General features: G+C 34.2%; 6 protein-coding genes across 8 annotated transcripts; 4 read left to right on the top strand and 2 right to left on the bottom strand.

The window, feature by feature from the left end:
• Positions 1 to 94: 94 nt before the first annotated feature.
• Positions 95 to 1,585, top strand: LOC726530 (dimethyladenosine transferase 2, mitochondrial; the record flags this gene model as incomplete). Its single annotated transcript, XM_026441022.1, has 3 exons — positions 95 to 841; positions 975 to 1,267; positions 1,360 to 1,585. Coding segments are annotated over 3 exons (1,239 nt in total), but the record flags the coding sequence as incomplete, so codon positions are not given.
• Positions 1,586 to 1,846: 261 nt separating this feature from the next.
• On the top strand, positions 1,847 to 2,759 carry LOC726429. Its single transcript, XM_001120848.5, has 2 exons — positions 1,847 to 2,203; positions 2,276 to 2,759. The coding sequence occupies exons 1-2, from the start codon at positions 2,096 to 2,098 to the stop codon at positions 2,732 to 2,734; spliced, it is 567 nt and encodes a 188-aa protein (XP_001120848.2). The 5' UTR covers positions 1,847 to 2,095; the 3' UTR covers positions 2,735 to 2,759.
• Positions 2,760 to 3,469: 710 nt separating this feature from the next.
• Positions 3,470 to 4,409, bottom strand: LOC411524 (transmembrane protein 179). Of its 2 annotated transcripts, none has more exons than XM_394996.7 (2): positions 4,130 to 4,409; positions 3,470 to 4,028 (listed from the first exon to the last, which is right to left on the bottom strand). In XM_394996.7, the coding sequence occupies exons 1-2, from the start codon at positions 4,237 to 4,239 to the stop codon at positions 3,473 to 3,475; spliced, it is 666 nt and encodes a 221-aa protein (XP_394996.5). In that variant the 5' UTR covers positions 4,240 to 4,409; the 3' UTR covers positions 3,470 to 3,472. The 2 variants fall into 2 exon arrangements, with proteins under 2 accessions (XP_394996.5, XP_006567902.2); XM_006567839.3 differs by having other exon boundaries at positions 3,470 to 4,002; positions 4,130 to 4,297.
• Positions 4,410 to 5,119: 710 nt separating this feature from the next.
• Positions 5,120 to 13,789, top strand: LOC726497 (autophagy-related protein 2 homolog B). Of its 2 annotated transcripts, none has more exons than XM_026441020.1 (19): positions 5,120 to 5,601; positions 5,770 to 6,082; positions 6,160 to 6,473; positions 6,542 to 6,721; positions 6,834 to 7,058; positions 7,149 to 7,621; positions 7,688 to 7,996; positions 8,132 to 8,249; positions 8,328 to 8,428; positions 8,506 to 9,033; positions 9,111 to 9,389; positions 9,462 to 9,978; positions 10,056 to 10,243; positions 10,310 to 10,809; positions 10,906 to 11,365; positions 11,449 to 12,210; positions 12,350 to 12,624; positions 12,696 to 12,997; positions 13,093 to 13,789. In XM_026441020.1, the coding sequence occupies exons 1-19, from the start codon at positions 5,428 to 5,430 to the stop codon at positions 13,330 to 13,332; spliced, it is 6,258 nt and encodes a 2,085-aa protein (XP_026296805.1). In that variant the 5' UTR covers positions 5,120 to 5,427; the 3' UTR covers positions 13,333 to 13,789. The 2 variants fall into 2 exon arrangements, with proteins under 2 accessions (XP_026296805.1, XP_026296804.1); XM_026441019.1 differs by having other exon boundaries at positions 5,123 to 5,601; positions 10,888 to 11,365.
• A 136-nt stretch (positions 13,790 to 13,925) lies between these two features.
• Positions 13,926 to 17,508, top strand: LOC102654993 (dynein regulatory complex subunit 7). The gene is made up of 3 exons (XM_016912299.2): positions 13,926 to 14,137; positions 14,262 to 14,681; positions 16,554 to 17,508. The coding sequence occupies exons 2-3, from the start codon at positions 14,325 to 14,327 to the stop codon at positions 16,782 to 16,784; spliced, it is 588 nt and encodes a 195-aa protein (XP_016767788.2). The 5' UTR covers positions 13,926 to 14,137; positions 14,262 to 14,324; the 3' UTR covers positions 16,785 to 17,508.
• A 332-nt stretch (positions 17,509 to 17,840) lies between these two features.
• On the bottom strand, positions 17,841 to 20,451 carry LOC100578718 (protein distal antenna). The gene has a single exon (XM_016912295.2). The coding sequence runs from the start codon at positions 19,343 to 19,345 to the stop codon at positions 17,996 to 17,998; it is 1,350 nt and encodes a 449-aa protein (XP_016767784.1). The 5' UTR covers positions 19,346 to 20,451; the 3' UTR covers positions 17,841 to 17,995.
• Positions 20,452 to 27,570: the final 7,119 nt, after the last annotated feature.

The following is a 27,570-nucleotide window of genomic DNA, read 5'->3' as shown; positions in this document are numbered from 1 at the left end:
TCAAATTTTATCATCGAATTTTATATCAAATTGTGAAACGTATAAGAATAACCTTAAAAATATTTTATGACAAAATAATAAATAGAATATTATTATATTATTATATGATAAATTAATAATATTATCAATCTTTATGTTACGAATTATTAAGTTATATAATAGTGTTATTTTTTATTTTACAAAAAAATATATTTCATATTCAAGTTTACAATCATATTATACAATATCATCAAATAATATAAATTATTTAAATATTGTAAAAAATTATAACCAAATTTCAGTGTTTCCTAAATATTTAAAAAATATTGGTTTTATATTTAGATGGAAAATTATACGACGTTATTTAAAATTATCTATAAATAATAGTGATCCATTTTTAATAAATAACAAAGTAAGCAATAAATTTGCTACATTAATTAAAGATGATTTATTGTTAAATATGTCTTATGTTGTTGAATTAAATCCAGGATATGGTTTATTAACAAAAGATTTATTACAAGCTGGTATAAACTGCATACATTTATATGAAAATCGTAATATGTTTTATTCTGAATTATATAATTTACAAAAAATCTTTCCTAATCGAGTTATTATAACTAAAGCAAATTTTCTTAAAATATCCAAATTGTTATATATACCTGATAAATTAAAATATTTTAATGAATTATTTAATAATGTATCCAAAAGAAAATGGGAAGAAGAAACTTACATGCAAATAATTGGAACATTAAATAATTCTCATTTTATAAGACATATAATATTAAGTATAATATTTCAAACAGGCATTATGATAAATGGAAGGATAATTTTTTATTTTGCATTACCAGCATCTATATGGCATGTTAGTATTTATTTTATATGTTCAATATATACAACATTCGATAATATTTTTTACTTAATTATAAATCAAATAATTATAATAATAATTATTATTGAAAGTTATTATATTAATCATCAATGTATTGTATTTTTAGAAATTGACATGTCAGGGTAAAGGAAGTTTCAGTACTTATATCATGTTTAATACATTATTTAATTATAAAATATTTGGAACATTAGATAAAAAAGGATTTTTACCATGGCCATCAAAAAAATTAAAGAAAAATTATAAATTTAGAGAAATTGATACTTTTTTTTATGTTGTTAAATTAGAACCAAAATCTGATATTTTTACATTATTTGGTGAAAAAGAACAGATAATCAATTTTTGGCATTTTATTCGACATAATTTTTATAAACCTTCATCAAAAATAATACCAACTTTGGAGTAAGTATAAATATATTAGAATTAATATTTGCTTAAAATTTTCATTAAAATATATTAATATATAAATATTTTTTGTATTAAAATTTTTTCAGAAAAGTAGTTCCTGGATGTGGCATAAGATTAATAAAAGAAAAAAATTATAATATATTCACTGAATTTCGTCAATTAAATATGAATGAAATTTTTGATCTTTATATGGATTTTAAATCTTGGCCAGAATATAATCAAAGTTCATTTTTATCAAGTGCTAATGATATAAAAATATATTTTGATCCATATATAGATAGTTAGATGATTATTAAATATTAAATATTTAAATTATAAAATAAATATATTATATATTTATGTTAAATATATTGTGTTATATTTTTTATTAATAAATTTATATTTATAAAATAAATAAAAAATATATTAATTTTGTAATAATTTAATATAAAAAATTAATTTTTTTTTAAAGATATGCATTTATATAACTGTATAGGAAGATAGTGGGAATATAATTTTAAAAAACAGCATATGCTTAATGGTGATTGGTTAATTAATTTGCATTTTTTTTAATTATGTTTTATAAATCAGAGTCATCAAATCATTCAAAGAAACATAGTCTTATCAATATTTTTAATTATCATTTTTAATAATACTCAAATAAAGAGTAAATACTTAAAAAGTAAAAAGTTTAATAATATAACTTTATATTATTTCTTAATAAAAATTTCAATAACCTATTATTATTTATTATTAACATAATCAAATATATTGAATATAATTAAATATTTTTTTCAATTTTTAAAAAATTTACAAAAAATTTTATAGTGTCATACATACAAAATGAAGTGGTTAGTTTTTAATACATTAATAATTTGGAATTATATATCTTGTCAGGATATTGTTTTTCCAAGTGATGAAGAAACATATGTAAACGGCAATATTAAGACGGTAAAAAAATTAATTTAATCGTAAAAATAATTTTAAAAAATTTGTTGAAAAAAAAAAATTTTCTTTAATTAGATAACAGAACGTAATCCAATATTTATACCAGACTCATGTCCTAAAAATATGCTTCTTTATTCTGGAGTTGGAAATATAAGTACATGGATATGTGATTGTAAGCCTGGATTTCTATATTTTCCATTGAATAATAGTTGTCATGAAGCATATAGACAAGGACCATGTGCACCACAACATTATGTTGTGCTTCCTAAAAATGAAGTTATACCAAAATGTATAAAAAATCCTTGCTTGCAGGATGGTATAATACAATATAATAACACATGTTATTCTTTAGGAACTACAGGTGGACCCTGTGCTCCTAATGAAGTAATAGCAGTAAATACGATTACATTTGAATTAGAATGTACATCAGAAATTGAACCATTTATAATAATAAAAATATCTAAGGAATGTCCTGTTGGAAGTCGTAGAAATATACTTGGAATATGCAAAAAAATAATAAATATTCCTATGTAATAAATTTTTATTTTTTATATAAAAAGATATTTATTTATTTGAGTTTTTTTATATAATAAATTTTGATATATTTTTATATATAATAATGATATATTATAATAATATATTAACATATTTACAAAATATAGTTATTATTATATTTATATTTACTTAGAACATAAAATTCTTATTTTGCACATTCATAGGATGTGATTTCAAATATCTATACTCACAATATCAATTTGTATCATTATGCTATATTTTTTTTTTAATATATTTTTTTATAAATGTGTAATTATTGTAATTTATATTGTTCTGACATATTATATACAATTAGATAAAAATATTATACACTAATATAATAAAATATTATATTAAATATATATCGTTAATATTATTTAAATTAAATATATATTAATTTTAAATTAAAGATACTGAATCTAAATTCTAATACTAGTTATAAAGACTATAAATTGCAGTTTTATACAGTCTTGATATGTATAAAGATAAAAATATATATAATAAATTATTTCTTTTAATCACAAATCATATTCAATTCAACATTATAATTTCTTAAGTTTGATAAATATAGTTTCTCAATTTTTTTTAATAGATTAACAATCATATTAATTATAGATTAAATCATATATAATTATATTAATTATAAAATGTGCGTTTAAAACTAATTTCATTGAGTATAAATATTTTTCTAAAAAGTATAATAAAATATTATTTTAAATATGTTACACAATCATATTTTTAAGTTGATTCTTGTATTTCATTATTTCTAGCTGCCTCTATTAATCTTTGTCTTTCTCTGTACATTGAAACTTTCATATTTTCTAATTGATGATATCGCAATAATTTTAATACTGCAAACACTGACAGACCAACCCAAATAGATAAACTGGTCCAAGTACCAAATTGAACTGCACCCAATTCAATATGAAAACCAGATGTATCTATACCATCAGCTTTATCAATATCATTTCCAGCTGCTAATTCACAAGATGGAAATCTTTTAGTCATACATTGACACCAAGTCATAAATCCAAGTGTAATAATAATTGCAGCAATTAAAGTTATTGTTGTGAGAAATATTGAACTAACAACATCTATGAATGCAGATAAAAAGGAACTGTCTTCTCCACGATACATAAGTAAAGAAAGTCGATAAATTTGTATTGCTGATGTTAATAACAATATCAAACCAACAAATATTGTATAATTACAATAAGCTTGTGAAGCCCAATTTACTATAAATTGACCATCTGATTCTTGCCAAGTTCCTGTTGAAAATAACAGACAATGTCCTCTGTAAACAAATATCAAATAGATATATTTTTTTACATAAATTTTAATACTACTTTTTATATGTCTTAAAATATTTATTTATTTATTTAAAACAACAATTACCTAAATTCATCTTCATGTAAACTCATTGGTATGATAATACAAAGTGACAAAACAAGAGCTACGACATATCCAGATATTTGACTAAGAAGTAAAATATTGGTTAGTGCCATCTTTCAAATAATAAAAAAAAAATTGATTTCCCAATATATTATAGAAAAAATAATTCTTAATAAATTTCTAATGTACTATTAAATAATTTTAAAGACAGATCGCTTAATTACTATATAATTAAACTTCTTAAAAAAATTATATATATTATAGAAACTACAATGAATATAGATACATACAGGCTAGTAAACCTTCCATTTAACATTGATTATTTTTAAACAATTTTATTTAAACGATTAAATTATATTTTACAAATATAATTTTATATAAAAATATTCATTCATAAAATATCATTAATATACATGAAAAATTTAGTAAATAATTTAAATTATTAAAGATAAAAAAAATTGTAAATAAATATTTAATACTTTTACATGTTTAAAAAATTATTCGTATATATATTTAAAAAAAAAGTAATAAAAAAAAAATCTTTATTTTTTTAATAAAAAATCATTTTTATAAAAATCCTTTTTTTTACATAAATATGCTATAAAAATTTCAATAGCATATTTTTAAAAATTAATAGTAATATTTTAATAAAAATAATTTGCATTTCATGTATTAATAATAATAAAGAATAAAATTAATTTTCTTTAAACATCTTTCAATGAATAATATTAAAAAAATCAAATATAACTTAATTTTATTTATCGATTTAATTTTATTTTAATGCATTATTTTATTCATTACTGAAAAATAAAAAATAAAACTGATTATAATAAATAAATAAAAACTATATATACTTTAGCTTAATAAAATTTTTATATCATATAAGATAGAAATATAAAATGAATTTTAATCGCTATAGGAAAAGTGAAAGATTTTGGAAAACACAAATATGTGCATCTCTTTTCATAGTCATAGTCAGCTGATTTCAGTCAATGAGACACCAGGGTTTCATTTCAGTGTTTGTCCGATAGTCAGAATTCTATGTGTGTACGCATGTGTATATGTATGTGCGTGTAGTGTATCCAAAGGAAAATATTACGCAGCTAGAACCCCGTTACATCCGAATCACCGTATTGTGTTAAGGATCATTGCACCAAAGTAGACACGTGTTAGAAAAATGGAATTCACGTGTTTTTTCTACATTGTGCCCGAATAACAGGCCTAATACAAAACGTATGAAGAAAATTATTTTTAAAAATCCCATGTCTTTTATAGATTAGATTGTCAAACGTGGGTATAAAATGTCTTGGTTGGGATGTATTCCTTGGTCTCAAGGGATCAAAAAACGAGCTTGCAGGTATCTTTTACAACGATATCTGGGTCAATTCTTGGAAGAAAAATTGACATTAGATCAACTCACTGTAGATCTATACAATGGAACTGGCCGTGTAACCAATGTCAGCCTTGATGTACAGGTATTATCATTTTCTTTGTTTTAAATTTCTTTGTTAGCCTTTACTTTAATTTAGGAAAAATAAATATACTGTTTTGAATTATGTTTAAAATAATTTTTTTATGCGTAATAATTTAAAAAATAGAAAAAATGAAATTTAATAATACATATGAATTTTTTATCATAATAGGCTCTTAATGAATTAGGAGAGCAACAACATCTTCCATTAGAATTTGTTGATGGTTTTGTATCAGAAATGTCTGTTAGTATACCATGGTCAGCTTTGCTCAGTGAAGCTAGTTATGTGGAAGTAACAAGTTTGAGATTAACAGTTCAACCTAGACAAAGAGTTAAGAGTGGAACTTCAATGTTTGAGTCTATGTGGAGTTCTATGACATCTAGCATGCAACTTGCACAAGAATGTTTACAAGAAGATGCTAAATATGCTGGAAATTCACAACCATTAGAAGGAGTAGAGTTGTTTGCACAAACAATAGATTCAAGTAAAAATGCATTATATATATCTAAGTAAAAATTATATATATATTATATATATTATATATGTATTTGTCTTTTTTAGTTTTATGTAGAGTGAAAGTAAGATTTATAGATACTGTTATACGTTTGGAACATGTGCCACTGGATTCTTCAACAGGAGTTGCAATAGAAGTGTGTATAAAAAATCTTGAATATTCAGATGAAGCTGGATTAGATCCAAGCAGTACTTCATTAGATCCTAGTCAATCAACAAAAGGATATGTTGTGTCAGCATTCACAACAAAACGATTTTATTTAGAAGGAGTGACTTTCCATACAGATGAATTCCCATCTCGAGCAAGAACTTTTTCTAGAAGCATTATAACATCTAGCAGGGGTTCTACGCCAGAGTCTAAAGTAACTTTTATTAAAAGTTAGTAAAATTATATAAATTAAGAATTTTGTTTGAAATATTTTTTTTACAGAATTCAGATTGTCATTTTTCTTCTGTGCAAGTATCTAGTACTCAAAATATACAAACTTCTCCAGAAGGAAATATTATTAATAATTTAAGTGAATCAAATCCTATAATGTTTGCTAAGTTAGCAGGTAGACAAGAAATAAGATTGAAATTAAAACAAGGAGAAGGTGTGTCAGGGCCAAAGGTAAAAGTTAATTAAAAATAAATAACATCCTTATATAATATTAAAAAAAAAATGATAGTGTTAAATTATAACATATATTTGGCTTAAAATAAAAGTGATTTAATTATTTCAGGTAGAATTAGAAATAACCTTAGGATCATTCACTTCGTTTTTAAGTCCACGGCAAGTACATGTATTATTGGAATTAGGACATGGATTGGCATCTCCTGATTCAGAAGATGTTAGTAATGTTGCTCCAAGAACTTGTACTGAAAAGCCTATGGCTGGTAGCGATTTTAATCGTGTAGAACGAGAACTTATTCATCAAATACATCCATCTCAAGGATTACGTTCTATGGTATATATATATATATATGTATATACACATTTTCATAAAGTTCATAAAATTTCAATAAAATATAATAAATTAAATCAAAGTTTCTAATAGGATCTAAGGCATACACAAGGTTGGTCAACAGCATCTTTAGATGAATCTGATAACAAAGATGAATTTTTACCAATGCGATTACCAGGTTCTACTTCAATGAGTGATTCAATTACAAGCAATAATATTAGTATGGATGGGAGTATATTATCTAGTAGTATTAGTTTAAAAAATTCTGCAACGAATTTACCAAAGCAACAAAAACACAGACATAGTGTAGATAATAGCCCATCTGCAGAAACATCTCATTTTCATGTGAGAGTATCTTCTATAGCTATAATTCTATTACACGAAGACATACTGACCACATGTGTAGAAGAAGGTGGTTTAACATCTTCTAGTATATATCAAATGAAAAATTCGGCAGACGAATTTTTCAAGCAATTAGGAATATTTGCAATTGGAGGATATGGAAATAAAGATTTCGATAAAGCATCAAAAATACTCTTGAATGCTTGTCATTTAAGTCATATTAGGTATTTATAATTAGTATATATATAATATTAGAGAATAATTAATTTTTAAATTTTTATTTATTATAGATTACTCGCTGCGCCATTAGTAATTGAAGGAAGAGAAAAAAATGTTTGTTTATTATCTGTTGTATCAGGAACACTTACTTTAGCTAGCTTAGAAATTGTTGAATGTTTAGTTGACTCAAATAATTCTGAAACAAATGGTACTCCATCATCAGAATTTGTAGAATTGCTTACTTTTCCAAAAGAAAATTCAACAAATTTTGGTTTCACTAATAAAACGGATTTTAAAATGAAATTTAAATATGTAGAAGATATTCAAAATACAGGATATGCACAATTAGTAAAATGTGCAAATCCAAAGACAAAAATTGAGTAAGTATATATATGTATGTATATATATATATATATATAAAAAAAAAAATATATATATATTATATATATATATATATATAAAATATAATTGATGTGACATTTTTTATCTCATTTTTTTTTTTTTTTTTTTTTTAGTATTGAATTGGAACCTTACAAAAGTGAAGTGGATATAACTATTGTAGATAGAATATGTGCTCTTCTTAATCCGCAACCTATTTGCGTTTGTAATCCTGTATCTAATAATAAAAATACCGTAAGTTATCAATTTTTATTATATAATTATATTAAAATATATATAGTTTTCATTATTTTCTCATTATTTTATTTTTAGAATCAACAAACTTTATTTTATCAAGCCATAGAAAGTCCTACCTTATCAGATTTTGCTGCTGTTATAAACATATCTTCATCACAATGTACAATAAAATTAAGGTAATTTACACAATATATATATATATATACAAAAATAAAAATATTGAATTGAATATATTTCAATAATTTAAAAATAGGTTTCCAATACCAGATTTAAGACCGTTACACGATATGAATCGGGCACCGTGGTGGAAGAGATCTGTGAGAACAGATTATATGATTTTAAAAATGACAGATGCACAAATTCATTTTTGCCCGCATTTAATTTTTTCTAAGAAAATTTTTTCCAAGAATCATCCGCATTCTGTAAAAAAGCATTTTGAAATTCAATTCCGAAAATTACTATTTTCGTATGCAGAAACGGAAACAGATATACCATTGAATATAGGCAAAGTTACAACTCATGAAAAAGATAATGCAACATGTCAACAAGATAATGAAGGATTTGGTTGGGCTAGAATAGTTATTACAATTTATCCACAACGTTTGAACGATCAACTAGAAGATAGTTCTGAAGGAGAGCCTGATTCTAGTTTTGATGAAACTTTAGAAAATGCGCCTAAACATCAGCCATCTCCGTTCAGCTCGAAACGTATTATTCATGAATCTGATACGCCTCATTCCAAACCACATTCACAGGGTGATAAGGATGACTCAGAACAAAGGTTTAGTTTGAAGTTGAATTAATATTTTTTAACTTCTTGAAAAATAACATTACATCTAATTTTATTATTTTTAATAGAGAAGGCGAAGAGTTGATCATACCAGGAAATCGAGAAGAAATGTTAGAATTTATAGATGAAGGCATTCGCAGTTCTAGAATACAAATAGAAATCAATTTTCCATGTGTTTCCGTCCAAATACCATCTAAACATCTGTATGAATTGTTATATAATAGATTCAACACTGATCTTTTTTTATGGAAACCATCAGCGCCAAGACCAAAGTATGGTACACATATGGAAAATCATATAGGTCTTGATTTGGCATCTACTCTGTTACAAGAATCTATTTATCCTAGGTAAATAATATTAAAAGCAGATAATATAATATTTTTATATTTCATTAAAAAGATGTAATTTTTTGTTTTAAGATTTAGCACATGTAAAAGTCGAGTTCAATATGATTCTGATTCAGACTCAGAGGAGGGTATATTTCATTCTGCAGCCGATAAAAGTTATAGGCAACATCAAAATAAAGTATCAAAGAATGGTCAGAGCAATTTAGCACTATTTTTGAATATAGATCAAGGTCTTCTCTGCATGTATACTCCTGCTCGTGATTCTGTAAAAAACGTTATACCCGGACAACAAGGCGAATTAATAATTCGATTAGATGATGCGACTATATTTTCGGTAACCGCATACAAAGGAAATTCAAATTTGAGTTATGTCTGCGCTATGATAAAAGAAATGTCTTTGGATCATTGTGGATTAATGACGACACCTTCACAACCACCTTCATTGAGACCTATTAATAGTGACATTCCCAAACATTGTCAGCATTCTATATATAAAAGTGATCTAAATGTAATGGGAGCAAACAATAATGATGATATGGTGTTACTCGCTATTAGAATACAAGCTGCTCATCAAACACACCGTATTAAAGTTTGTTTTTTAAAAATTTCAAATAAAAATATTATGCTATCATTTAATTAAATAAATCGTAAATTATTTTGAAATAGACTTTCAGAGTGGCAGTGGGCATATCAAATGCTACATTGAGGCATAGAATGTTTAACACTGGTACATCATGGTTTACACAATTAACAGATTGTTTGGATGTAGCCGATCATCCAGTTGCTGGATATTCTGCGCCAGGAATATTAACGGAATTACATTTACATCTTTGGGATTGTGCAGTTGATTATAGGTTTTTATTTTTTTAAGTATTACTTATAAAACATAATAATATAATAAAAAATTTATATTATTTCAGACCAATTCATTTACCATTGAGATCGATGGTAACTCTTGGTAATTTTAGTGTTTCTAGTAATATTGCAGCGCATACAAATACTTCGACATTACGTTTTATAGCAGAAGATATTGCTTTGTTCATATCTAATAAATTAGGAAAAAATGTAGATTTAAAACGGGATTTTGTATGTGTAATGGATGTAGGATTGTTCGAATTATCATTAAGATTGAACGATAAGATGTGCGGCGGTGCACCTAGAGTTGATTTAAGGGCAAGCAACAATGTATTGCATGTTCGAACATGTTCCGATTCTGGACGTGCTCTTATTCAGTTGTTAACATACTTTGCTAATGATGGAGATCTTTCGTCAAGCATAGAAACTACCGGAAACATTACGGTACCAAGTTCTGGCGATGAAGAAAGTCTTCTTGGCGATGAGTGTGTTAATACTTTGAGTAAAAGTCAAGTTGAACGTGTTAATAATTTAATGAAAGAAGCAATGGAAGAAACAGTAAAAGGTAATATTAAATAATATAAGAGATTTAATATTCAAATAAATGTCGATTATGAATAATTGATACAATTACATGACACAGGAACGTCTTCAAATATAGACGGCAATACATTAGTAACTGAAAATCAAGTAGAAGTATTTTTCTTTCCCGACGAATCTCGTCCTGCTTCACAGGCAGTACCTGAAATGTATAAAAATCCTGAGCAATGTACGAAGACAGAATGTGATACAGAAGCTGAGGATTCAAACGAAGATTTTTGTATATTAGGAGAAGAAGCGGGTACAGGAATTATGCCTAGGCATGGCGTACCAGAAATTCGTTGGCTGTGTCAAGAATCTTTAAGAATAATAGATAATCATTTCTCAGTTCCACTTGGCAAAACTGATTTACTTAAAGCACCAAGACACTTCCCTGCTCCAATTTTAAGGTACACTCTTTGTGAAATGACTTTGATCTGGCATATGTACGGAGGAAAAGATTTCGAAGTACCAATAACATCCAAAAAACAAGTCATTATTAATGACAATACAATTCGTTCTAATATCGCACCTCAGGATAAGTACGTTTTATTGTAATTATAAATCAAATACTTTATATGAATAATTTATATGAAATTATATTATATATTATTTATGTTTACAGAACCAAATCACCATGGTGGGATGGTGTAACTTTCAATAAATCTAATTCAAATGAAATACATTTTGGAAGTGCACCAAATTCACCACGTGAAAAATGTAAAGAAATAACAGATTGGCAAGTAATGGGAGGTCCTGGCCGTCGCCATGATATCTTAATGGAGCTTCAGTTAAATAAAGTGCGCTTTCAACACGAAGTCTATCCAGAAAATACAACAGAAGCAGCAAGACAAATATTATTAGTAAATGAAATAGAAATTAGAGACAGATTAGCATCTTCGCACATTAACAAATTCTTGTATCAATATAGTAGTGAAGCGAGACCGAAACAGTCTCATGCGAATATGTTTGCCATGAAAGCGGTCCATGTTAGACCAGATCCAAGATTAAGTGCTCAAGAATGTTGTTTAAAACTCAGTCTACTGCCGTTACGATTAAATATAGATCAGGATAGCCTATTGTTTTTGATAGAATTCTTCAATGAATTGGGTAATGGTACGAAACACGCTCAAGAGAACTGTAATGTACCTAATAATCCACAATCCTCTCCAGTATCCAAGCAAGGAACACCAACGCATCACCCACCAGTTATGAGTGTGAACGAGTCCACGCCTAATGCATCAATACCAACGAATACATCGCAGAATGATACCATAGATCCGAATTTATTAATACTCTTGGAAGACGAATTGATGATTAAGGAAAACAATGTGAAAACCAAACCGACGCATGAAGTACATGAAGATTGTCAACCAATATATTTTAGGTAAATTAATTACTTAATATAAATAAACTTATAAATAATATTCAAATAATAAATATAAAGCAAAATATTCTATATATCGTAAGCAATATATTCCATTAATATATCGTATATAAAAATTTGATTTATTTAATTTATTTAGGAGTGTGATATTTTCTCCTGAAGTCCTTGTTAGATTAGATTATCATGGAAAACGTGTAGATCTGACTCATGGGCCGTTAGCAGGACTTCTAATGGGTCTAGCTCAGTTGAATTGCTCCGAATTAAGACTGAAAAGATTAACACATCGACATGGACTTCTAGGATTTGATAAACTAGTAACATTTTTACTTTCCGAATGGTTACAAGATATAAAGAAAAATCAACTTCCAAGTTTACTTGGTGGCGTAGGTCCTATGCATTCATTGGTTCAATTATGTAAGTTTATATTTTATTAAAATGTATTGTTTTGTATATTATATTGTAAATAAAATTATTTGTTGTTACAGTTCAAGGAATAAGAGATTTATTCTGGTTACCTATTGAACAATATCAAAAAGATGGTAGAATTATTAGAGGACTACAACGAGGGGCAAATAGTTTTACGACGTCTACTGCTATGGCAGCCTTGGAACTGACTTCTAGATTGATACATGCTATACAAAGTACAGCTGAAACGGCTTATGATATGGTCAGTCCTGGGCCTAGCGTAAGGCATAAACACAAAGGACAAAAAGGACGTCGGAAAAGATATAGTCAACCATTAGATATTCGAGAAGGAATGGCTAATGCATATATGCTAGTAAAAGAAGTAAAGTATCTCATATATTTGAAACTATATAAAAAATTTTGCACATTCCATATTATCAAATTAATTATATATAATCAATTTCAAATGTTTTTCAGGGTTTAGGAGAAACAGCTAATCAATTGGTTCGTGTGGCTAGTGAAGAACATGAGCAAAAAGGAGTTTCTGGTGCAGTAGGAGGTGTATTACGACAAATACCGCCAACAGTTGTGAAGCCAATTATTTTAGCTACAGAAGCAACTAGTAATGTTTTAGGTGGTATGCAATCACAATTAGTACCCGATGCCCGACGAGAGGCAGCTCAAAAATGGCGCCAAGATTCGACTGACACAAATTGAAGTTATTTCTTAAGTGATGGTATGGTTCGATGTTTCAATCGACTTTTGTATAACACAAATCCATGACGTAATTTATGAGTGATAATTTAAAAAAGAAATACGGATGAAGTTATTTCTTCAAGTTAGAAGATTTATAACGAACGAAAGAATTGATTCAATAATGAACGTGAATGTTAAAAAATTTTTTAGACCTAATCGCATAAATTTTTTGGAAAGCTAAAAAAATCACTTTTAAATGATATAATATATTCGTGTAATTATATGTTTCAGTTCCATTGCTCTTGTTACATACGAAAAAATCGATCCAATTTGCTATATTTATAGTTTATAAATAAAATATATATACCATCGTGAACATTGTCTTCACAGCTTGTATGTATTTTTGTTTAAATAACGCGTATGTTTTATACCAATGATATGTATGTGACAACTTTTATTAATAAAATTATGACGCTTATTATTGCATGCCACTTTTTGTATAAAATGCAATTTATTGCTACAATGTACATATTCTGTATGTCTAAAGATTTAAATATGTTTAAGTTGAACATAAGCTTACCTATTGTCGATACATTGGTCATAACTGAAATATGTCCATTGTTTACGATACTTTTTACAGATGTCATAATGAGGAATTCTTGTAAATATACGCCCTCTTGAATCACAAAGAAAAATTGTACAAAATGTGCAATAAGTTGGATGGATTATATACGATTTTATTAATTTATCATATTATTCAATGTAGATAATATGATAAAAAGGTTATGACTGATATGTTCATTATATTCTTATGCAATTTAAACAGGTACGGAATATGCTGCCGCCTATCGAGCATTTTAGAAACTATCATATTTAAGAAACACCTTGTTTTCTTAAGTTACCATGACAATAAACAATTTTCCTAATAATTTAAATTGTGACATTCTTAGATACAAACACTTAACAAGTTAAAGTTATTAACCTTACTTTTGTTGTAAACCGTTCAACTAAAAATGGAAGAAGATGAAAAGATTGCATTTGAAAGTTATGAAAGTATATCAACTATTACTTCTATGGAAGAAGAAGAGTATAAATTGGAAGAAAAATTAACGAAAGAAGGTGTTCTTAAAATAACGAAAGAACTTATAGAAAATGTACAACAAGAACTATGTTTGATCAAGTTATGCTGGCCAGAAATTGATTACACAAAAGATCTTTACCTAAAAAGACTTCCAAGTAGTTATTGTACCCTCAGTGATAAAGAAAAGTTGCTAGCTTGGTATGCCGAAAATTTTCGACAACAGTTTCACGTAAAATATCCAAAAAGGAAACCATTATTATTAGTATGTGAAAATGAATGTGGTATACAAGTGAGTATATTATAAAATTAAAAAATTAATAATAGGATAGTAATAGAGTTTTTCAATTCAAATCTAATGATATCTCCTATTCCATTCTTCTTGTCTTTAGTTAATTATATTAAAGATAATATGTTTAATATTATAAATTATGCAACTGGATTAAAGTGTGGATCATGGTTTTTATGAAAATTTCAATTGTTTAAATAATTCTTTTTTTATTTATTATCTGCTTCGTTAAAATTAATAATTTTTTAAGTATTAAATTAAAGATTAATCGAGAGACTCGATTGTTATTTACGAATTATCGATTTCCTTTCATCTACAATAAATTTTCAATATTAGCTTATTTATTCAAGATTCTTCCGCGCAATCGAACTAAAAAACGCAAAAACCATTCATTTTAATCATGACAAATTGATATTCGTCATTGGTGTAATTTTTGGTGCTACTTTCATAACATGATGATCTCAAGTTAACGTGATGTTCATTAACTTTTGGATATTTGAAGATGGCGAATAACAGCAATGTATAGGAAATTACGTCTCTTATTAACGTTTCTCAAAATCAACGCATAATTGTAAACTCATAATAGCTTAAAAGATTCTCCAATATTTATATATAACATCATATATATTTACATTACACACTTTCTGCATATTACAACACGTGTTTCGTTATTATTTTCTTTTTTATCTAAATAATTAACTTTTATACAAACGAAACAACGATCGTAAAAAATATAGTCGATACTAAAAAAGAAATGATCCGATTTCGCAATCCATCTGCAACGAAGTATTCTTCGAAACAGAATCAATATTCTTACATTTAGTATCTTTCAATGAAGAAAATATCATTTCTCGTTACTTATGATTTTCTTTTCGATTTTCAAAAAAAAAAAAAAAAAAAAAGAATAAATTAAGAAATTATGTGAATATGTTGATATTTTGCTTTCTTTCTCTCAAGTTTATTCTCTTTTAATAAATACTTCTCTCGATTTATTGTATAAAGATATTATTTTTCGTATAAAAATTAAAATATGTTGTAAAAAAAAAATTATTCAAGTTATTCAAAATTTAAATTGTTCAAAGTATTTTATATATGTAACGAGGAATGTCATTCTTGATAGACTAAGTTTCTCATTATTGTTATTATTTTTTTCTTATTCGTTTGTTCTTCATTTAATGCAACTATAAATGGAAATATAACTGTATAATAGGAATCTTTCTAATACACCCGAAAAAATTTCCTTTTCTACAATCTAAATAATAAAAATAAACTTCGCTATACATTTATTCATACATGCTTCAAATGTTCTACAATATATGTTATGCACTTTGCGTGCAAGTGCACGGTCACAGTCTTATTTACACGTACCATCATTTGACAGTACTTTCTTCACTTTGGTTTTCTGTCATTTGTCAGTTTTTATAAATATACATTGCTAACTGCAAGATTATTTCCTTTCAGTGTACCTAACGTTTCGCGCGTTACGTGAACACGATAGGAACAATCATTTTATGAAACGATATTTTCTCGGAGAAAAAAAAAAAAAAAAAAAAAAGAGAAAGAATAAGAAAACTTATAAATGCTTCTTGAAAAATCTTAAAAAAGTTTTCAAATATATCGATAAAACTAATATGGCGGATCGACAGTAACGAATTTGTTTCACAACAGTAGCGCATGGAGAGAGAGAAAAGAGAGAGAGAGAGAGAGAGAGAGAAAGAGGAGAGGAGAGGAGAAAAAAGAATAAATATACGAAAAACAAAAAAAAAAAAATCTCCTTCTTGGAACTAATCTTGCTATAACAAAGTAATGTTAAGAATAAGAAAACAAAATCACGATAGGAAGTGTCTTTATAAGTTTAAATCGCTTTTTGTGCAGAAATTTATGTCTACGACTATCAAACGAAGTACACTGCCATACCCGGAACTGTACACGTGGCAGGAGTGCGGAAAATTTGTCAGTGACTACGTTAAGTACGAGCCACTGAGCAAACCACTCAAAATGGTAAGTAGTCAAACGTATTGTTGTCATCAAACATCTTATTTTATAAAGCTAAGCGACAAAAGGTCCTTAAATATATATATATACTTTATATATATATATATATAATATATATAATTTCTCATCGATATAACAAATATCGTCTTGTCATTTTTTATCTCGAATTTATTTGTTTGGACCATTTAGTTTCGTGCGAGTCACGTGCACACATTATTTTAAATCTTATTATTATTTACCGTAAGTAAATAACTCGCTAACAAAATGAGAGGTAGAACTGTTTGGGAAAAAGTGCAGTCCATAATTAAATATATCATGAAGCTGTTATTTTTTTTCAAATATATCTGCGCGATAGATTAGAATGTAAACGCAAAATTAAAATGAATGGATTCTCGACCGTAGATAACGTAGATTCACGATTCTTGATTTTGATTATACATCCTTATCGATTGTATACGTCCAGGATAATGTAACAGGATAAAAAATTTTAAAACACAACATTGTCTATCGGTCGAGACTGTATAATCTTTTTTTATTTTTATTTTTATCCGACCGCGAAGAAATTTCCCACCGCGCGCACACGCACGCACTTACACTAACAAATGATAAAGTATAATCGATAATAATACCTCTCTACGAACATCTTAACCTTTATTATAATTACAACAGTCCATTCAAGAATTTGGTATACACTTATATACAAGGTTTTAATAAAGAAAATGTAAAATCATTACGACCTATTTTGATTCGGTCTTAAGGTAACTCAAAAAAAAGAATAAAAGAAAGAAAGAAAGAAAGAAAGAACGAACTCAATTCAAAAAAAAGAAAAAAAAAACACAAGGAGCGGGTTAAAACACGTAATTGTGCATCGATCATTCATTTAAATTAGAGAGATACATAATAAAGAATCCGGTGGGAAAAGGCGAACAACACAACATTTTTTTTTTCTCATTCGTATTTCTCTCGCACACATTCACACACACACACGCGCGAATCGTAAACACGAGGATATGAATCTCTGGATCGGCAAGAACGAAACAATAAGAAACAGAAATAAGTGAAAAAAAAAAAAAATCGTTTTGATGGAACACGAAGGAATTCGACGATAAGAGATCAACAAATTGTACATTGTGTACAATAGTATAAGGAGAGAAACAACAAGTCAACTTTTATTTTCTCTCCATCTTTATTTCATCATTTGTCTGTTTGTTTGTCTCTGTTCGATTCTACCTATTTTTTTCCACCTCATGAGTCGCGGCTAATACACTCTTCTTTCCTAAGAATATATATTTAGCATCACAGCTTGTCTCTTCTCTCCTCGCCTACTTTCTACTTTGTTTCAAGCTAGTCGACTTCTTCCTACACGCTTTCAAATTGTCCAACAGATATTTGAATTGTATGATTTGAAGCCTCGTGACTGCTGGTTCGGAACATTTATCCAACCATTTGAAAAACTTCTCGCCGTGCTCGATCGCCTCTTCCGTACTACTCGGCACGTCAGTCGACTCGATGTCTTCCGCTGCAGTGGCGGATTCCTCGTCCATGGTTAAACTTCGTTTCACATTCTCGTTGTTATTATTGCAAAGCACGTTGTCAAGCATGGCTCTTGCTTTGCTCGGCGATTTCTTAGCGACCGGACTAGGCGCTAGCGGCGTCGGTGTTATCAGCGGGAAGCTACACTGCTTGTACCATTGCCAGAACCACGAGCCATCCTGCTGATTGATGCTCGGATTGAAACTCGCCGACTGTTGACCGAGCAGCTGTTGCTGCTGTGTCAGCCATAGCCATAACGCCTCGTCCACCTTCTTGTTGCCGCTGTTCACATTGCTGTCCTTTTTAGGCTTGCTCGTTGATCTTTGAATACTGTTGTTCTCGTTCGTTTTTCTGGGGGATGCGGGAACCGGAGTCGATGGCGCTTCTGCCGCAGGTGGCAGACTTTTTCGTGTACTGCACGATTTTGCGACTACAGAATCCATTTGCGTGGGTGCGATTGCCGAAATACTGTGCCTCTTGTTACTACTGTTCAAACTGTTCAAGTTCGTAATACACGCGTTTCCAGTGTTCTTTGTGTACTGAAGACCGTTCTCGACGAGACCGACGGTGCTGCCGTGTGATAAAGCCGGTGACATGCTCAACAAATTCTTGGCGAGCGTACCGGTGGCGCCGGACAACAGGCCCAGCTGTTGCAGAAGAAGAGAACTATTTTCGGGTCTCATGCCCGCCATGCTGGTCATCAATCCTACGTAATCGATCTTCGGCTTGTTGTCCTGTTTACCATCCGTATCGGTGCAAACATCACTACCGACAAACGACGTGCCCGCGCTATTTACCGACGTTTGTTGATCTATTTTTGACTTCTTCACGCAAGGACCCTCATCCTCGCTCGACAGATTTGCCGACCCGCTGGCCAAGTTACCAGCTGCAACATTCGCGCCGGAAGACGAAGCAGGTGAATGGGCCTCGCTATCAGGCGTAGACGAATTCCTTGCCATGCCCCTGATCTTGTGTTCGGATTTACACCATCCGCGCAATGTCGATTCTGGCACCCCAATATCTCGCGCGACAGATGCTTTACTCTCTCCTTCGTGAACTCTCTGTATCGCATCCATCTTTTCAGAAGCGGAAAGCGCCCTTAAAGGACGCTTACCGGGACGCGCCGACTCGCCCCTCATCCCAGCGAGACGACTATCTTTCGCGCCTTCTCGCAAACGATCCTCGTAACCACCGTCCTCCGTCGTCGTGATGCCTTCGTCAATCACTTTAGGATCTATTTTGCCAACTTTGCGATCCCTGCCGCGCAATTTTTCGCGAACGTTCAACACCCGATTAGGGTCGTCCACGTAAATGCTCAGATTTGTCGTCCTTAGATCCAGGTTGAAAATTATTTTTTCCACACCGTAAATCCTTTTCTATCAATTCCGCAAAGAACACGGTGAAATTTTCGACGAATTTTTGCCGAAATCTCACTCGTCGATCGATTCGTCGTTCTTGGTTTCCGTTCAACAAATCGATAAATATTCGATTCGTTTCCCACGCGATGTTACTCGCGCCACGAAAACACAGCGTTCGAATTCGTAGAATAATCTTCAGAGTATTTCGCGCGACTTCTCTGTCGCATTTCGTCCTCTTGAAAACCACTCGATAAATCGTGCTAAGCGTGGCACATAAGAGAAGCCTCACGCTAACACACTGATCAATTTTCACTGCGTTCTTCTACAATTCACTTTCCTTTCTTCACTCGAAGCGATCGATCGAACGGAAGACCGATGAAAAGATCCAAGAAAATTTCGAATAAATTCCCCCAACTATATTTCATATACAACGCGTGTTCTACAGATTGCAAAACAGTAGCACACTGGCGCGCCTCGCGTTCAATTCCCAAGATTCACCGATAGAATATATATCACCCAATAATAGTCGTACGAGAGACCGTGACACCGACGATCGTCACCTGACGGTGGATCGACCTCGACTGAACCGTCGCTGTATGTGCGCTGCGTCTATCGTCGCTGGCTACCTAGCGTATAACTGCTTTTAGGGGCGCGCGTCGCGTCGCGTCGCTCTTCGCCTGTCGACCGCCTGTGTAGCGATCGTTGTCGATCCACACAGTACCACGGCTCGCAGCTAACTGTTTCGATGTGTGCGCACGGTACACTACGTTACACACGAGAGCGCACGTGGACAAACGCACGTGGACTGTCGCGAGAAACAGCAACGCACGATGCTCTCGCGACGAATCGTCACGCTCAACTGCGGTGGTGGTCGCCGGCTTTCCGCGGACTCGCGACGCCGTCTTCTCTGCCCCCTCCCCTCTCTCCCCACCGCCCGGACTTCCCCTCGCCGTACGGCACCGCGCCATTCGGCCCTTCCTCTCCGCCCGCCCCGCTCTTCCCGTGAAACTCCGCCGCAGCCCAGCTTGTGTGCCTCGCCTTGCCATGCTTTGCCATGCTGCGATGTGCGTCTTGCTTTATCCCCATCGTACCTCTCTCGTCTTGCCTACGCTCTTGCCTCTTCTACGCTACCTATCGTCCCTTCTCGATCCCCTTCCCCCCCCCCCCACCCCTCTTCACTCCTCTACCCCTTGTTTCTCGTCCCATTGCCGCCCTTCCGCCTGCCCCTTCGCGTTCTCGTCCTCTTCTTCCTTTCGTCCCTTGGTATGTTCCTTCCATCGACGGTGTGCTGTCGAACCGCGTTTCTCTCGTTCTTTACCCCTCCATGCCCTTATCCACTAAAACCCCTCTACAAGTCCACGACCCTTGCCGGTTCTCTCAACCATCGTCCCCATCGTCGTCATCGTCGTCGTCGTCGTCGTCTTCGTCGTCTAGCACGAGTAAGGTTCTTCGTCCTTACGACGAACACGCGAAACGATATAGATAAGATGAAAAAGAATAAAGATATATATATATATATATATATATATATATATATATATAGATGATTTTTCTATACTTTATATCTATTTTTTCTCTTCAACGCGTTGCACGATACTTTTAGTTCGCTGGTATATACGTATACATCTTGTGCACACGCGAGCAATCGCCGTCTTCGAGACTCAACGTGTCCGAGTTTCCGGTCGGCCGACTGTTCGCAGCAGCAGCGAGGGAACGAGGCTTGGCGCAGTGAGGCGAGGTGAGGTAAAGCGAGGAGTGGCGAGAGGAGGCGAGGTGAGGCGAACGGTTGGCCGCTCGCTTGGTCGTCGTGAAATTTACGAGCGACGCGATTTTTTCGCCCGTGTCCCGAACGCCCGTTTAATTTCCCGCGATTCTAGGATCTCTCTCGTCTCTAAAATATAGAGGAACGGAGAGGAATGGGACGGAAAAAGACGAGAACGAGAACGAGCGAGAGAGAGAGAGCGAACCGAACCTGTGGCAAAACCCTTAAATCCGACCTTCCCTCCTCTCTTGTACAGCTCGGCCCCTAGGGAAGAGCCGGATTTATGAGCGCGGCCTAAAATCCGTACGCGAACGACGGCAGAGTTACGGAGCTAGAGAGAGCCGCGAGTGTATAAGGAGGAACGCCGCGGTAATTCGCGGATAAATTTACCGTGCCTCCGGCGGCGTATTTACCGTGGTAAATACACGCTCGGACACACCGGCGCGACCGGCACCTACGTCGATTTCTTTTTCGCGGCCGAACGAGTCGCCCTACCCTCGCCGATAATTATCGTGCGCTTGTGCGCGCGCGAGACCACGCACGCTCACGTTCGCGCGCCACGAACGCCACGCCAGCTTTGGCCTTCTTCGAGTCCCACTTTGCTCGAATCGACACGGCGGCCACATCGACGGGAGGACGCACAATGACGGCCGAGCGAGAATAAGAAAACGACGTTGTATTACCTGCACGTTTCATAGATGGGGAAACTGGGGAATACCTCGAATGCTACGGATTTTTCGCTCGTTCCAGAAATAATCGTACCCCAAAATATATCGGCCTCTCCTTCCACTCGCACGCACACGTATATATATACACACACACACACACACGCGCGCGTATACGTAAAACATGGTGTGCGCACGATAAGCGGACGTTAAAGGGGAACGCGCGCTGGTTAGAGGGAAAAAAACGCGTTCGCGTTTTACGTAACGCGCGGCGAACCGTTCGAATCGAGTGGCGGGATGAAGGGGGTAGGGAGGATCAATCAAAGTCGAACATCGATGACGATAGAAGAAGGATAAAGAGAAGACGCTAATCGAAAGGAAAAAATAAACCAACATTTTCGAAGTTGTAGTTATATTACGTTTACCAATATATATATATATTCCAATCATATTAGGTACCGAGATGTATATATATATATATTCTCGGTATTCATAATCGTCGCGTTTGTACATATATAAACTACGTACGATGTTTATCGATAAAATTGGTGGTAGGAAAGGCAAGAGTGCGGTCTGTACCGTTATCGAGGTTAAACGGCGTTACGAAAATATTTCGAGCGCGCACAGAGATCGAAAAGATAGCGGTGGCGCGCGGACGTCACCGGATACACCTTATCGATCTCGATATCGGTGGCTCGTCGAGAGAGAAAGAGACGACGCGGTCGGACGTACGGCGGCCGATTAACGAACGGAGAGTCGCGCAAAGGGGAAAGGACGAAGGCGTGAAAGAGAAAGGAGTGAGGAGCGGCGAGAGATGGAGGAGGAGGAGGAGGAGGAGGAGGAAGAGGTGGATGAGGATGAGGAGGGGGCGGAGGGATAGGATGAGGTGGAGGAAGAGGTGGAGGAGGAGGAGGAAGAGGAGGAGGACGGTCGGACGGACGGACGGACGGACGGATGGACGGACGGTTCGAGGGGGGAGAAGAGGGCAAAATCGATCGACACGTCCTCTCGGGTACGCGGCGAGGCGCACTTTGCGCACCGCGCACAGACAACACACCGTGGCGAGGCAAACCCGTGTGCTCCTTTGCCACTCGAGCCGGTAACCCGTACAATTAATTTTCACCTGCTTCCCTCGCGGCTCGGCCTTTCGCGGAAGGATGTACGCGTTGTGCAAAGAGAAAGAGTAAGAGAGAGAGAGAGAGAGACAGAGAGAGAGAGAGGGAGAAGGAAAAAGAGGTTTAACAGAGGCGACGCGACCCGAAGCACGTTGGTGTGCGTTAGCGGCTGCGTTCGTGCGCGCTACGTGACACGCTCGCCGGTCCCAGACGTAACGGTCGCGATCGTTCCGCGAAAAAGATGCGCGTGTACCGGATGAGAGCAGAGAAAATGGCCTGGATTATTTTCGCTACTGGTAGACACGAGAACCGCGAGAATTTTAAATCCTTACACGCGGAAAATTGAATTTTCTTCCTTTTTATTTTTAATCGTATTTCGTAATCTTTTTTTGAACAGTTTTCAGAATGGACTTTTTTCTTTAGGATTCACAAGTTTAGTTAAATATCCTTTAAAATTTATTTTTAGAGAGATTGGAGATTTTTAAAAATATATTTCCATTGAATAACAGGCCGATAGACGATAATTAATAATTCGTTGATATCGGTTCGCACAGAATTGCGTACATAATTAAGGTTATATTTAGTGGTGAAATCGTACCATATGGAACGTTCATATTAGGGAATACCCTGGAGCGTAAGAGTTACATTGTATTTTCCCGAGAAAGAAGCAACCGGTATTGGTTAACAGGAAGAACTCTATCTCTCTCCACCAACAACGGCCGTTGCGAGCGCTGTTCCTCGCAACTCTTGATATCGCGCCGGTTAAATAATCGCAACTTCGAAATTCCACCTCTTGCCTCTTCGATTTATTCTCCATTGGAAAGTTGCGCGGCAAAGTCTCTCAGAAGTTTGCAAGCTCCAGAAACCCGGAATCCTATACGAAGTTCAAAGTCTCGTAACTTTGCCGTATCCATATGTATTTTCCCCCGAACCAGTGAAAGTGTTTTCCCTGCATTAAAATAGAATAACCTTAACCCTAGAACGTAAATATTTACCATTTTTATTAGATACTTTTATTATCGATTATCGATACCAAATAAACATTGTGTGTTTTTTTTTTTTTTTTATATTTATCTTCATTTCGATATCGTATTTCTCATTGACCGATTCGTGTAAAATATTATCGATACAACAATATCGTCTAATAATATCGAAATATAACATGGTATTCTAAAAATAAATAAAAATCTACAAAAACTCGTGAAATATAACGATATATTAATCCTTTCTCTTCTAATTGGCGATCAAATAAATATACCAAAGAACGTGCGCTCATCTTAAATGCATCTTAAATCGCATGATAAATAAGACGACGCGAATAACGTTCGTGAGAAAGCGATTGGAATATTGTGGAGGATTAGCAGCGTAATTGTTGGACACTTGGATGAACAATGGGCCGGGGTTACCGATTGTCTTCCGAGGGGGAGAGACTTGTTTACTGTTGGACGGCCGATGACGAATACCAACATCGAAACAGAGGAGTCGCAGTTTTCGAAGAAAACGGGCGCAGGATTAGGTGGACGGGATCGACTATCGGTTATCCGGCCACGGATTATCGAAGCCCTCTCCCTCCGCCTTATTATCGAGGCCCGGACTTTTACGACGCTTCCCTCGGCCGAGGGCCAGCTTAAGTCACGTTCAGGCCGATTCCTGTCCGTAGTTGCGGTACGAAAGTACTCGAGAGAGAAAGTACTCGATATTTTTTCACTTTTCTTCGGCCCTTCGTAAAATTTTACGATCGACCAATTGTCAAATTTTCCGTCTTTCGAATCATCATCAGGGATGAATTATGGCGATTCGTCGGCCAGGTGAGTTTCGAAACTACAAAATTTTTCGACTCAAATTGTCCCCTCCTCCTTCTCTCTCTCTCCCCAAAATTGTTTCCTATTGAAATTAATTTAACAAAAAAAAAGAAATTTTTCCAATAGCGGATATCAATGGCTTAATAAATTCCATCTTTTTTCTTCCTCTTCCCCCTCTCTCTCTCTTCTCGTCCCTGTGCAATTATCGGACAGGAATCATCCTTTTCATCGAGTAATTAATCAACCTTACGTTCCGCAAAACGATAAAACGATACGAGTGAGAACGATTCTTTTTCTTTCTTTCTTTTTGAGGAGCGGTTAGGGGAAAATATGATGAATTCGCCGAGATAGCGGGGCGAAGGGAGAGGGTAAAAGACATCTACTAAAAGCTAATAGGGCGTATAATGGAGAGCTGTTGTATAGCGTACGATTACGCGCCGGTTTTATACTATTCCCGGCCAGGGGGTACGATTAATAATTCCATGGAGCACTTAAATCACTCTTGTTCGCGCGTTTTTCTTTGTTTCGCTTTTACGGGGGACAGGGACAGGGACAAGTTAAAGTATAACTCGGGTCAGGTAGAAGAGAGAGAGAGAGAGAGAGAGAGAAAGTGAGGCGAAGGATTAACTTGTTGTGTCCAAATGTTCGCCCCAGTGTGGAGGATAATGAAAGGAAGTTTTCGACCTGGGCCAACTCACGTGGGGTAGGAAGAAATTACGATGTACACCGCCGTGCCTTTATCCCAAGTTATCGACGGGTGCCACGATTCTCTCCATTCTCGTAAATAGGATATAAATTCGGAATTTGGAAAACAAACTTGAACGCGCATACATTTCGTATCGTATTCGAGAGAATCTGTGTGTTAGGTTTCCCTTTCGATCGTTTTCATCCCCTTTTCGACTTTTAAAAGTATTAAATCTTGGGAAAAATCTTGGTTTTTATTTCCACCGTACATAATCGAGATAATGTATATAGCAAAACAATTATAAATATTATCGTTATTATAATTAGACTACCTTTTAAAACGATCTTACCTGTGGGAATGACGCTCAGGTATTAACAATTTCTCGACCTTTCCTCTCGTAATATACCATTGTATCGGGGAATGATGAATTGGCAATAACTCGAGTTAAAAGGTTCCATTTCAAAGTGTGATAAACCCAACTTCCTACTCCCAACAAACGACCCGTTTTTTTCCTTTTCTTTATTTCCTCAACACGTAGCTATAATGTTCTTACGGATACGAGCCATTGAGCGTCGATGGTACGTTCTTCATTCTGGATAATTTACCGAACGTTTATCGATTAATAAGTAGTGTAATTTTTCACCCTTTTTTTTTCTGTTAAGCTTCTCTCCCTCTCTCGATCGACCATACTGTTTTTCCTGAATGGAAAAGTCAAAGAGACTCGATGCAAGAAACGGGAGAGGCCCCCAGCTTTGACGAAGACGAATGCCCGGTGTCGCGTACACTCGGCGCCGAACCTCTCTCTAACAGGAGAAACGAACGGAACACGAGAACGGAGAGAGAGGGAGGGAGAGAGAGAGAAAGGGTAAAAGAGTAGGACGAAGCAAAGAAAGAGCATGGAGAGTGAAGTTCATTCATAAAAAAGAAAATTATTACGCCCGCGGTGAAGCGACTCCCGCAAAGTGAATAATGCCTGCCGCTCTCCCTCCCTTTGCCTTCCAGTTTAACTCTAACTCTGTCTGGTTGCCTGGTCGGCACAGCCCGCGACTTCTGAACGACGATTATCCCTACTCGTTTCTCTTCCTTTTTATCCTTCTCTCTCTCTCTCTCTCTCTCTCTCTCTCTCTCTCTCTCGATCATCTCTCGAGATCTTCCGCGATAAACTTTCCACCCTCCTACGCGGTCGAGGGTCATCTCTCTCGTGCGATTCTCTCTGTACCGTCGAAAGTAGAAAGGTATATAACGAAAAGGAGGAGGAGGAGGGGAAGAGAAATAGAGGAAGGAAGGAAAGAAGGGGGAGGGGGGAAAGTTGGACGAGTTCTTAACTCGCTCGTTAATGCAACCACGTGGATAAAAGTTTCGAAAGAGTGGTCGATATATATCGGTACACCAGCTGTATGTATCGAGGAATCCATGGGAGGAGGAAGAGAGAGAGAGACGGAGCCAGCGAGCGAGCGAGCGAGAGAGAGAGAGAGATATCTGTAGGCAAGAGCAAGCGCGGGGGTGGATCGGGTGGGCGAGAGGGAGAGCGCATGTACGAGCAATGGGAGAACTACCTAACAGTTCCCGACCCGTTGACCCCTAAAGTTTGCCGAGCGAGAATTCGCATTCCGTGAATGGGGCAATTCATAAATGTATCTCCCGATGTCTCTCTTTCGTCTGCCGCCTCTCTCGCGCTCCCTCTCGCTTCTCGCGGCTCCACGTGGATTTTCCATCGCGTTCCTCCACATTCACTACGTATCGCTCTGCTCTGTCTCCCTCTCCTTCCTCCCGTTCTCTCTCTCTCTCTCCGCCAACCCCTCGTAAAACGATTCTTCTTTTTCTCTCTCTCCATGCGTTTCTGTTTCTGTTTCCGTCGCTGTTTGTAGCGTGGCTACTTTTTTCTCTTTTTTGCTTCCCTCCCCTCTCTCTCTTTATTTTTCCTGCCTACCCTTCCTCCCCACCCCGGTGTTTTTCCTCTTTTTTCCCATTATTCCC

Source organism: Apis mellifera, linkage group LG5, assembly GCF_003254395.2.
Source record: "Apis mellifera strain DH4 linkage group LG5, Amel_HAv3.1, whole genome shotgun sequence".
NCBI classification, from domain to species: Eukaryota; Metazoa; Arthropoda; class Insecta; order Hymenoptera; family Apidae; genus Apis; species Apis mellifera.
This window is presented reverse-complemented; position numbering and strand designations above follow the sequence as displayed.

What these genes read in the sequence shown, in the direction of transcription:
- LOC726429 (XM_001120848.5), top strand. Translation starts at nt 2,096, where the DNA reads ATGAAGTGGTTAGTTTTTAATACATTAATAATTTGGAATTATATATCT. An exon ending in TAAACGGCAATATTAAGACG is followed by an intron (nt 2,204 to 2,275) that starts GTAAAAAAATTA and finishes TTCTTTAATTAG; the next exon opens with ATAACAGAACGTAATCCAAT.
- LOC411524 (XM_394996.7), bottom strand. Translation starts at nt 4,239, where the DNA reads ATGGCACTAACCAATATTTTACTTCTTAGTCAAATATCTGGATATGTC. An exon ending in TTACATGAAGATGAATTTAG is followed by an intron (nt 4,029 to 4,129) that starts GTAATTGTTGTT and finishes ATTTGTTTACAG; the next exon opens with AGGACATTGTCTGTTATTTT.
- LOC726497 (XM_026441019.1), top strand. Translation starts at nt 5,428, where the DNA reads ATGTCTTGGTTGGGATGTATTCCTTGGTCTCAAGGGATCAAAAAACGA. An exon ending in TGTCAACCAATATATTTTAG is followed by an intron (nt 12,211 to 12,349) that starts GTAAATTAATTA and finishes TAATTTATTTAG; the next exon opens with GAGTGTGATATTTTCTCCTG. An exon ending in CATATATGCTAGTAAAAGAA is followed by an intron (nt 12,998 to 13,092) that starts GTAAAGTATCTC and finishes AATGTTTTTCAG; the next exon opens with GGTTTAGGAGAAACAGCTAA.
- LOC102654993 (XM_016912299.2), top strand. Translation starts at nt 14,325, where the DNA reads ATGGAAGAAGATGAAAAGATTGCATTTGAAAGTTATGAAAGTATATCA. An exon ending in AAAATGAATGTGGTATACAA is followed by an intron (nt 14,682 to 16,553) that starts GTGAGTATATTA and finishes CTTTTTGTGCAG; the next exon opens with AAATTTATGTCTACGACTAT.
- LOC100578718 (XM_016912295.2), bottom strand. Translation starts at nt 19,345, where the DNA reads ATGAGGGGCGAGTCGGCGCGTCCCGGTAAGCGTCCTTTAAGGGCGCTT.